This window comes from Abrus precatorius, unplaced genomic scaffold (genome assembly GCF_003935025.1).
Source record: "Abrus precatorius isolate BTA unplaced genomic scaffold, Abrus_2018 Scaffold11, whole genome shotgun sequence".
Classification (NCBI taxonomy): domain Eukaryota; kingdom Viridiplantae; phylum Streptophyta; class Magnoliopsida; order Fabales; family Fabaceae; genus Abrus; species Abrus precatorius.
The window spans coordinates 27,335,192-27,347,754 of record NW_020874303.1 but is presented as its reverse complement, the minus strand read 5'-3'; the positions used below and the strand labels follow the sequence as shown (position 1 = coordinate 27,347,754).

The 12,563-nt window shown below is 27.7% G+C and overlaps 2 protein-coding genes and 1 non-coding gene across 3 annotated transcripts; all 3 read left to right on the top strand.

Annotated features, from left to right (window-relative positions):
* The first annotated feature begins 128 nt into the window (after positions 1–128).
* TRNAP-AGG lies at positions 129–200 on the top strand. The gene has a single exon. It is a non-coding gene; the product is annotated as a tRNA-Pro (tRNA).
* A 3,610-nt stretch (positions 201–3,810) lies between these two features.
* On the top strand, positions 3,811–4,481 carry LOC113856449 (protein transport protein Sec61 subunit beta-like). Its single transcript, XM_027488266.1, has one exon. The coding sequence runs from the start codon at positions 3,897–3,899 to the stop codon at positions 4,215–4,217; it is 321 nt and encodes a 106-aa protein (XP_027344067.1). The 5' UTR covers positions 3,811–3,896; the 3' UTR covers positions 4,218–4,481.
* Positions 4,482–7,481: 3,000 nt separating this feature from the next.
* On the top strand, positions 7,482–9,383 carry LOC113855901 (syntaxin-71-like). The gene is made up of 8 exons (XM_027487531.1): positions 7,482–7,637; positions 7,790–7,915; positions 8,330–8,492; positions 8,586–8,671; positions 8,822–8,890; positions 8,992–9,036; positions 9,157–9,219; positions 9,303–9,383. Exons 1-8 carry the CDS (start codon positions 7,482–7,484, stop codon positions 9,381–9,383), a joined length of 789 nt encoding a protein of 262 aa, XP_027343332.1.
* Positions 9,384–12,563: the final 3,180 nt, after the last annotated feature.

Sequence of the window (12,563 nt, the reverse complement as noted above, 5' to 3'; positions counted from 1 at the left end):
TGATGTAGGTACATATGACTTGGACAATCATTCTATATAATTTTATAAAAAAAATTATTTAAGTAAAAAGAACTTTAAAGTAGGTAGATATCCAATTAAAATTTAACAAAAAGATAAAATACAAACATGGGCATTTGGTCTAGTGGTATGATTCTCGCTTAGGGTGCGAGAGGTCCCGAGTTCAATTCTCGGAATGCCCCAACTTTTTTTCTCTCTGTCTCTGCCAAAAATGTTTGCATTCAGACACAGCTATTTTGTAAACCCACAGGATCATTTAGTAAGCCCTTTTTTTTTTCAAGAGCGGAAGAGTCCATTTATTGTTTTATTTAGTCTTTGTTTTATATTTATTATTTTTTATCATATGCAATATTATGCAAATTAAAAAAATTCAATGCATCTTATTTATTTTTTAGAGATCTTAAAATTAATATTATGAATTTAAAATTATATATAAACCATAAAAGAAAAAAATATTTTATAGAAACAAACAACTGAATCACTAAAATTAAAAAATAATTAAATCAGTTATATTTTTATAAATATAAATTTTATTTTAAAAATATCTATAATATTAAATACTGTAATTGGTAATTTGTATAAAAAACATTTTTCTTTACATTTAACAATAAAAATAAATAAATAAAATTATTAATTAATGTATCTTAAATTTATTTTATATTTTTAATAAATTAGAATAAAAAATATTTATTTTATTTTTTATAAAAAGGAGCATAGAGACTAATACAATAACATAGATGAAACCAAGTTAGATTTAATTAAAATTAACCCAAGAGTTATCCGGTGGCCGACATGCTGTGTACTTGCAGCCCATGGTTTTAAGGTATTGATTTTTGTGTGATACGTGTGACCCTAAATAAAATTCAGATGACGCCCCACTTTTCAATTTTCTATGTTGTCTGTTCCTTCTCGCTGCATGGGGATATCATATAATGATGCTATTGCACGCACACCCAAACAGTAGCAAATCAGAGAGATGTTTGAGGCATTGTTTGGAAGGTTGACCCAACATTGGTATGCGACGGTGTGCTTCATCGTGGCGGTGGCGTGGGTTGCAATAACTCCCCGTGTTGAAGAGAAGCACCTCAGCAATCATGACCGCACCACACAGCGTCTTCGTGCCACGCATGGTCCACCGCTTCGACCCCATCACCAACCCCTCTTCTAGCTTCTTCTTCTTCAATTCCATTTATGCTCAACCTCAACCATGTACACGCTACTCCTACTTCTAAGTTATATTGCAATTGTGTTGTTAGGTTCATAAAAATTGAATTAATTGGATCTATACTGAAGTTTTGATATCCAATGTTGAGACTTTGAGATATTGTCAATTAAAATACATGTATGATTCCGCACTTCTCACTCAGGGTTTTTCGTCGATAATTACTGTTCCCAAAAACTTTTTTTACATATAGCAATTTTAGTCATATGGCAAAATAAGTTATAAGGTAGAATCAATTAAGGATTAAGTATATTTTTGATGACTGGATAACAAACATTTTTTTAACTTTTGTTTTCATTTATAAATGGAGTCGTTAAAATGAATTAAATTTGGTAGAAAAATTGTGGTATCTATAAAAATAATGACACGTTTAAATTTTTATAATATCAGTTGATAATTTATTTTGTGTTAGACAAAATAATTTATTTATTTTTAACATACGTGCAGCTACAATACCAAACGAATCAGTAATGTAATAATAACAAGTTAAGAAATCAACCGTCAATTTGCTTCAAAATGCGTAAGAGAGTACCGGGCATAATTATGGTGGGTGGAAATTAGTTGACCTTTGATCCCATTAAAGTGGCAGAAAAGCCAGTAATTGACACATTACTTTATGTCTGTTGTAAACAATCGATAAATAATGAAATTTAAAATTCATTTATTTCGAAATTTAACATTCTTATCCCTTACTTATGAGTAACAATACTATTTAACGTCAAACTTTATGAAAATAAATGAATATTTAAATTCAAATGATAAAACACAACATTATATGTAAAAGAAGAAATTTATACTAATATATGTTTAAAATTTTTTATATTTAATTTATATTTTTTATTTAATTTATATTTAATAACTAATAAAATAATAAATTATAATTTATTAGATATAAATTAAATAAATAATTAAGATAAAATATAAAAATTTTAAATTTATATCAATATAAAAATATCTTATTATATATATATATATAATTTTATAAAGAGATAAAATTTATTTATACTGATTTAAGTTTAAAAATTTTAATATTTAATCTAAATCTTTTATTTAATTTAAATTTAACGGATTATAATTTATTACTTTACTAGTTATTAAATTTAAATTAAATATAAAAAATTTTAAACCCTTTTACAAAAGAGTTTTATTTTCATTTATGCCTAAAGGTTACCTTGTGACGGATATTTATGATGGAGGCCGAATTTCAAATCACGACCTAATAAGATAAATGAAAGAGGATATGTCAATATCAATGTTATCATTCTATTTTGCCTTTCTGAAGTGAAGGGTACCACTTGTAAGCCAAAAACCTGCTAAATTTTTTTCCTCTTTATAAGTTCAACTTTTTAGTTATTGATATATTATTAATATTTGATTTTATTGAAAAAAATATTAACAATATAATTTTTATGCACTTTATGTAGTTTGTTTATTTTTTAAAAATTAAATAAAGATGAAAATAAGTTAGCTACTTATCAAGAAAATATGACTTAATATACATCAATCTTACTTAAAGATAAAGTTAATTTATTAAACAGGTAAAATTAAATCTCTATTTAAAAAAAATAACAAGTTAGTATATTCAAATAAATATACAATAACAGTATTATTATTGTTATTATGTTGACATATTGTTGTTATATTTAAAATTTATATACTTATTTTATTTAAATATTTTAATTAACTGATTTGTGTAAAAAATTAGGTTTATTAATTTATTTAAAAATATTTTTTGTCTATTTAAAAGACTTTATTGTAAAATTAAATTTTAGATAAATTTATTAAGCCAATCATACTTTCAAAAGGATAGAATGAAACTTTAAAGATGAGTCATGTTAAGTACACAGATCAAATTTAGAATTCAAAGTCAGCTTTAAACATTGCAAAACTTGTTTCGGCTTAACCTATTTAAACTTCTAAAGTTAAAATATTTTTTTAAAATTATTCATTTAATTTTTTTAATTTTTTAAAATAAATCAATAAAAAATACTTTGAAAAACGCAATTGCTATCTTATTTCATATATCTCTGTATTGTTTTAAAATATTAATCCCTTTTAATTTTAAAGTTATAAAACCTAAGTTAAAAAAATTGATTTGAATTAATTTAAATACATGTTTTAATATTTGATAATTTAAAATTAATCTTATTAAAAATAATTATACTAAAATTTATAATTTTTTAAAAAATTTCATTTGATAAATATGATAAAGTAGAAAAGATAAAATATAAAAGTTATATATTAAAAATGATAAAATAAAGATAAAATAAATTTTTAACTTAATTTACATTAAATAATATTAAGATAACTAATTAGATAATATTATTTTATTTATTGTTAACTTATCTTTCCTCACATAATAAAATTTATATTAAATAAACAAATAAGATTAATTTATATCTTATTTGCTAAATATTTTTAAAATAATATAATTATTTTATCATTTTATATATTTTTATTTATTTTGAAAATACTAGTAGGATAAGAACAAAATACTAAGGAATATAATTTTTTATTTTGACGACACCATCCTAAATTTATAATAATTTGCAACCTTGTTTTTCACTGCTCATGTTTTCTTTTTGACTCTGCATTTTCCAACTCCTCTCTGTTTCTTTTCCTTCCTGCAGTTTCCATCACACTTCATCTTTGCCACATGGCCAAAGGTGCTTCTCAGTCTCAGTCCTCCACTTCCACCAACACGCGACCAGGAATGGTGGCTCCACGCGGCTCTGCTGCCGCCACCGCTGGCATGCGCCGCCGTCGTATCGGCGGAGGAAACAACTCCGGCAGTGTCGGAGGAGGCGCCGGCGCCGGCGCCGGAAGCAACATGCTGAGGTTCTACACGGACGATGCCCCGGGGCTGAAGATTTCGCCGACGGTGGTGCTTGTGATGAGCCTCTGCTTCATCGGCTTCGTCACGGCCCTCCACGTGTTCGGAAAACTCTACCGCTACAAATCTGGTCCTGGCGTTTGATTTTAGGATCCGATAGCTATCGTTTCTGATCCCCTTTGGATTTGTAATTGTAGTTCTGATCTGTGCCCTAAGCGCTTGATTTTCGGTTCTCCGTTTCGTAATTCAACGCTGCGTTTTATGTTCCCCTTCCCATTGACTGTTGTTGAAGGAAAATCGCTTTTGGCTTTTTCTGTGAAAATACTGTTTTTATATTCTTTAAGGACAGTAATATTTGGTGAGGTGGCTACTCTTTTTCGTTGTTATTAAATACTAACGCTATGTTTTTCAGTTATATATTAAATATTAATGTGGGTGTAGCTAGTTTTTATATTCGTTTTTTATTTTTATTTTTCCATTCCGAGTATAAAAAACAAGTTGAGATCTTAGAATGCATAATTTGTTTCAGAGCATATTAAAAGAAACAAAAAAACATTGTAATGATTCCATCTTGCGATAATTGAATTATATCCGGGGAGAGATTTTAAATTAAACACCACGAGTTTGATGTTTTCTACCATCATTATTGGATGTGCTCGATAATTGATGAGATTATGTTGTATGATCAATGTTCTTTCCAAATTTCTCCTCTTAAAAGGTATTTTCATTGAAAACTATTCGCTTTTTCTTTTTGGGTCAAGAAAAATATTCTTTTAAGACTCATAGAGAAGTAGAGAACAGCTGCCTTTATTTCAGTTGCGCCCTCGTGAGTTGTTGTAAATAAAAAAATAATTTTAATTTAACTTAATGATTTACGATTATATCTAATGTAGAAGTTGATTTAGATTGATTTTGTTGTTATTGCTATTCATTATAAAGAAATTAATTTTAATCGATTTTCATTTACTTCACTTTCACTTTATTACTTTGCTTATTTATGAAGTAAATTTTAATCGTTTTTCGTCAAGTTACTTGTTATAAATTTCCTTTTCTTTTTTCAAATAGTAAATTTTTGCAGTAATGTTTCAACTACGGGAAAACTCTGCTTTTTAATCCTTTAATATATTTTTATTCCTGAACTTGAAGCGTATACGGGAACCCGCCACCTGCCCTGAAGGGTCGTTGCCACCTATCTTTGGAGTCCCAAACGCATAGGTACTGCGACCTTTCTAGCGATTAATATTATTTCATCGAAAGAAACAAAGTAGGTTGCAGCAAAACGAGAGTAGAGGAGAAAGTCTCTCCATTTCGCTTTCAATTGTTATGAATATTTAAGTTGTGAAAATAAAAATGGTAAAGAGTAGGTTGCAGAAAAAAATGTTATGTACAGGGATGAATTGGAGAGCATAATTCATGGCTGCAAAGACTGTGGCTGCTTGTTTGTGGGGTCTATTGTTATTGCCTCTCTTATATCATACTTCTCTTTTTCTATAAATTTTGTTTCTTTTACTTTTCAATTTATTAGTATAATTTATGAACATTTCGCATGTATAGATTGGGTGATTCTAATATCCTCCATATCTTGTTTAGAAGCATTTGAAATATGACTTTTCAAAAAAGCTGAATGATGACTTCTCCACATTTTTTGACTGTTGATTTAATTTTTTTTAATGGGATAGTGGTTAATAATAGATGATGAAAACTGACTCTACAGATTATCATAACTCTCTGAATAATCTTGTTGCTAAGGCTAACTTGCTATATTCGTCAATCAAAGCAACAGAACCTACACTTTCAGAGCAGATGATTCTTGGCAGGGTGTTCTTGTTTGGTGGCCCATTATCCTTGGCAAAGTGTTCTTATTTGGTGACAACTTGACATTGTGCACTACATACATTTAAAGTTACATGCTCTTAACTCTGGTCTTACCAAGGATTTCAAGGTTCAAGGAGGGTTTACCTGTGATGGAATTTTGTTTGTCATTCTGATGAAGGGTGTGATGATCTTTTAGTCAATGGTGGACATGTGGATATCAGGAATGGAATGATCCCATAAATAATTTTGATACAAATATTAATGCGTCATGTATAAGCTGACGATATAGAGATGTTCTCAATACATTGCTGATAGAAAGTAAGATATTAGATTGGACTTATAGTCTTGATTTTTTCTTATAGATTAAACATGTGAAGTAAAGTTGATTATCTTTTATAATAAACAAGCAGTAATAGTAACAAAGTCGATTATAATAGACATTTTTGTAATGAGTGTGTAGTAATAGCAACAAAGTTGATTATAATGGACATTTTTGTAACCAATGTGTAACAGTAGTAACAAGTCTATTATAACCATTTTTTTTTAATGTAGCACTAGTAACAAGTGAATTTAAATAGACTTTTAACGAGCAAGTAATAATAAAATCGATTTAAATTGATTTTCACAGTAGTAGACATAATTGAACATTATTAAGCTAATTAATTTTTATTTATATAAAAGTTGATAAAATTAACTTCTATATAACCTAAATAAAGACATTTACGTAAATTTATTCAATTTAGAATATATATATATATATAATTTATTTTATTTTATTTCTATAAAATTCCTGTATATTTACGATCAAAATTTTATAATTTATAATATCAACTAACATGAAAGACTAATAGATAAACAAATAATACATGCATTTCAAAATGTTATTTATTTAGGATTTCAACCTATCCCTCCCTCTCAAAAAAAAGTTTCTTATTAAATAATTAAATGTTTTTTAAACATTATAAGTTATTGATATATATTTTTATAAAACAATTTACAAAAAGAAGAAAATGACAAAAAATTGATATGTTTGTGAGTTGTGACTTTATACTTATTTTTCAAATTTTCTTTTTTCTATCCAATTATTGCTGGTCAGAGAAATATTATAAGAGTATCCTTTTTCACACTATTATATATATGTGATTGAGTGAGTCTTATTAATTTTATAAAACACTATTATTTATTTAATGAGTCTTATTTTATAAATTTTATTTTATAATAAAAATTATATTAATTTTTTTATTAATTAGTGCTTTTAATTTTAAATAATTAGTAAAGAATTTTTAATTAAAAGTTATGAAAGGCAAAGTGAAGATGGGAAAACAGGGAAATGTTCGTAACAACTAATTAAACTAAGTCAAAAGACAGGCATGCATTGACATTGCCACGCTATCGTCTTCAAAATAGCTTCGCGTAGCGTTCTTTGCGTTCAACGCCTTGTTTGCTTTGAGATTGAACAATGCAGAATAACTGTTCTGGTTTGTTCTGTTATGTGCCACAAACACAAACAGATACAAAACTTTCATCCGACAACGTTACCCTGTTTTCCTCATTTCCCCCCTCAAAACAACAAATTGAGGAGAAACCAAAACAATGTCCGTAATCGATATTCTCGTTCGTGTCGACGAAATTTGCCAGAAATATGACAAATACGACATCGATAAGCAACGCGAGCTCAATGCCTATGGCGATGACGTTTTCGCTCGCCTCTATGCAGCAGTTGAATCCAACATTCAAGCCGCTCTCAAAGTTCCAATCTCTTTCCCTCCTTTTTCTTTCCTTCTTGTTTTCTAGGCTTCAATAATGTAAACTACAGAAGAAAACGATGTAGTTTTAAGGAAGCACCATTTTGTTGCTGTAGTTTTTGAAATTGAAAAGTGCCTATTTAAAATTCAATGCAGAAATCCGAGGCTGCTTCCACGGAGAACAACAGGGCAGTTGTTGCGGCTTTGAATGCAGAGGTTCGTCGAACCAAAGGTAGACTCATGGACGAAGTTCCTAAACTGCGCAAATTGGCACACAAGAAGGTGAACCTCGTTACATAGCTATTGATTAGGAAGCACAAATACTTCAAAATACGTATTTATGTATGCTTTATAGACACTTTTACTTATATTTTGTTTATATTTTTTAAACTTTTATATCAATAGTGATGAGAATACTATAATAGTTATATAAATGTTACCATTTTATCATGTCAAAAATGACATATGCTAAAATAAAAAAAATTCTCTCGTGTTAAAATTTGTATTTCTATATTATTTTTTACTAATTCTATGCATTGTATTATAGTCGTATAATTTTTGAAATTTGTTGTATCTCATCTATGTCGTACTGTATCCATGTCTCGAGTCATATACATGCTTTCTACTCAAACCTTGTTACTGGAAAGGAGGGTTGTGATTGGATTTGAAAATCTAATCTAATACAATCACTTACAGGTTAAAGGTGTCACAAAAGAGGACATGGCCGTTCGTGAGGATCTTGTTCTTGCATTGCCAGAGAGAATCCAAGCAATACCAGATGGTAGTTTCGGTGCTGCTAGTGAAACTGGAGGATGGGCAGCTTCCTCGTCTTCTAAGAATATCAAGTTTGACTCATCAGGTGATTAGTGTTGCTTATACTAGACCCATTTAATAGCAACATTTGAATTGATTTTTAATTATGGCTTTCTCTCTCTCTCATTCCCAACTGCAGGGGAACGACTTGACAGTGAATATTTCCATCAAAGTGAAGAATCCAATCAGTTCCGAAATGAGTATGAAATGCGCAAGATGAAACAGGCATGCAAGATTCGTTCTGTATTTCAATTACCTTGTTTATGCTAATTGCTTAATTAAGAAGTTCTTGTGGTTTATACTTCATAGTTATTTTATGGTATTTGCCACTATTTGATCTACAGTCTTAGATGATTCAAAATTTTATTTGTACAGGATGAAGGGCTTGATATTATATCAGAGGGATTGGATACCTTGAAGAATCTGGCCCATGATATGAATGAGGTTTGTTGTGTTTTGCATCTAACTCAGTTTAGAGATTCCGTTGAAAGATGTTGGATTAAGAGTATAACTATTTGCTCTTTTCTAACCCCAACTGTGTTCAGGAAATGGATAGGCAAGTTCCTTTAATGGATGAAATTGAGACAAAGGTGAAAGAGATATTCATTCAATCTTGTTTTCTATGTTCAAATAGATAATTTTCAGAAATAAATTTTCAAGTATGTCAAAAATGCATAATATGGTGCTTTGTGCATGGCCTGATTTTGCAGGTGGATAGAGCAACAGCTGATGTGAAAAACACCAACGTAAGGCTGAAGAAAACTCTCACACAGGTAATTGACGTGATTCATTGTATTCTCCTTTCTGTGAAAATTTCCAAGTTTCCATTGAATTGCAATTTTTGTTTCCTCTCCAGATGAGGTCTAGTAGAAATTTCTGCATTGACATCATTCTGCTGTGTGTTATTCTGGGAATCGCTCTCTATATATACAAGTAAGTTCTATGTTTGACCCCATTTCAAAACATGGTCGGTGACAAAAATATTTGCTTTTGTTATCCAAAATTTACTTTTTCTTTTATTAATCTGCTTTCACTATTGAGCTCTGCAAATGACTTCTTGATTCACATGTTATACATCAAACACCACTCCACTAAGTGATGCACTTTTACAAGACTATTTATCATGATTTCTTTTTAGCGCACTACTTTGTTTCTTGCATCAAAAGCAAGATGCTAGTTTGGTCCAAATAAAAAAGTGGCAGCTCTATGAATAGATAAGCATCGGATGCCCAGTTTGATATTCTTTTCTTGCTCCATTACGAAGAGTTAAGTGAGGTCATCCATCTACGATTTTGTGACATATGCCAGCCTACACACCTGTTATTCTTGTACTGTATCGTGTGGCACCCTTTATTAGAATAAACTGTAAAAATCTTTGACATCTCCTTGATTACAGTAGTAATACTAGCCTGCATAGTCTCATTATCATCATTTGCATTGCACAACTGTATAGGAAGTTTTTGCTACTTCGATTTGGCAGTCATATGATAATTTTTGTTATATACTAGTTGATCCTGTTATTATGACGGTGGGAAGGTGGATGCACATTCTTTAGTTGATTTAAAGCCAATTAACAGGAATAGGCCTTGTTAACGTGGTCTTTTTTCTGCTGTAATTATACGATTGGTACTGTATAGATAATATAACTGATACGTTAAATATTCATCTGCGACTTTCTCATTATAAGAAAACATGTGAGGGATGTTAATATTTTATTAATTTTATGCTAACCATGTACTCTTTTTTCTCCTGTATACACAATATTTTCTATTTCTTTCAGCGCACTGAGGTGAGTAGATATGGAACTATTGCCTTTGTTGCTCCGACGTTCGATTGTAACATGGTATTACATCCTTGGACTATCTGAGAGCTTTGCTTGTAATTATCCTTCATTACATCACGGTTCAACTGCTGGAGGATGGCAACATATATTATACCATTGTGCTTTGTAATACTTTGATGTATTGATGATTGGATATGCCATCACTCTTTCCTATATAAGTACCTTTGCTTACTATTTCTGTTTGCATGAAAGTCTCTGTATGCACATAGAAGATTGATATTTGGCACATTTGTCCTTTAACATCATTCTTAAATAACCTCACACAACTTTTTCTTATAAAGTATTAAGTCATATATATATATATATATATATAAAATTGACTATACCTATTTATTATTATGTGCATTTATAACAAGATTTATAAAATTTATTGTTGTTAAAATTTGAGAAGTATAAAAGTCATTTTTATATTTTGCTTATATTTATTACTCTATAGGTTACACATGCTTATTATTCTATGTATTTATAATAAAATTTATGCTCATTAAAATTTAAAATGTTTAGAGTCACTTCTATATAAAAATAATAAATCTATATATTATTTTATATATTTATAACAAAATTTATAAACAAATCCACTAAAATTTGCATTAAATGAAAACTAATTAAAATTAATCATAATATTTTTTATAACTTATGAATTGAAACTGTTTGATTTATGCTTATTATCATTGAATTGTATTTAAGTAAATTTTATTATAATTTATAGTTGCTGCGAATGACAACTTCTAAAAAAAATATTAAATTTTTTTAAAAAGATCATTGTCAAATATTAAAAATAGAAAAAAAATTTAATAAATTTCTTAAGTTACCTTTTAATTAAATTTTTTTTATCTTGTCTTTAAGTTATTTTTAAATTTAAATGATATTAATTTAAATTATTTTATTAATTAGTTTAATATAATCTATATTTCAATGTGTACCTAAAATTTTAAAATATACTTTGAATTAATAACAAAAGTATACTTACAGGATAAAAAATTTAGAAAAAATCATTATAAAATATTGAAAATAGAAAAAAGAAAAATCTCATAAATTTCTTGAGTTACCTTTTAATTGAAGAAAAAGTATATCTTTACTTTAAGTTATATTTATATCTGAATGATATTGATTTAAATTAATTTATTGATTAATTTAATATAATCTATATTTTAATATTTAAATTATAATACATATGAAGATACTAATATAAAGTTAAAATTGAATTAAATTAAAATTTATTAAAATTAATTATAATATTTTGTATAACTTAAAAAATAAAATTATAATTAATTCATACTTATTATTTTTAAATATTATTTATAAAAAAAATTATTGGAATTATAGTTATATAATATTAAAAATGACAGTAACAAAATTGTTATGAATGATATTATTAAAAATTATTAAAATTTATTATATAAATAGAAATTTTTGGAAAAATTCAATGTCAAATACTAAATATAGGAAAAAGAATATCAAATAAATTGTACACAAATATTTTTATAAAAATATGATGAGATTTTATTCAACATTTAAATGTTATTGATTTAAATTATTTTAATGATTATTTACCATATTTTATATTTAAATATGTACTTCAAATACTAAAATATATTTTGAATTAAAAAAATTATATTTATAAAAAATAAAAATCTTTATCATTAAAGATGATGACAAAAATATAAAATATACAAAAAAAATATTATATATAAAGAAGTATTTCATAATTTTTTTAATATAATTATATTTAATATAATAATTTTTTATTATATTTATATATATTTTATTTTAAAATAAATATTTAATAAAAATAAAACAAGCTCGTGCAATGCAGCATATGTACCAGTTTATTCTAAACCAGCAGCTGAAACACGACACAAGTGTAATGTGAAAGTTTTGATGTGCACGTATATTTATGTAATCAAGTTCATAATAATTTCTGCTTGTTCAACGTGAAGTCTTTGTATTGGAAATTGGAAGGGGGTACATAACAATGACAATTGGCTTAGTTCTTCAGTATGATTTTGAAAATAACACGCAAATTTTATCTACATTTCTTCACTACTAGGTAGGATAAAGTTCTAGTTGAACTGAAACTGCACGCTCAAGAAGCTAATTGACAAGGGCATTATTCACATTGTTTTTAAGGAACTTCATGTGTAACTTCTACATCTAGTTGTTGCCCATGTTGCAGCTAGCAATAACTATAATCATGCACAAAGAAATAGAGCAATAATTCGTTCGAATATTGAGAGCCTATCATCTTCCCGTTACTTCTACTCCGTCTTAAGT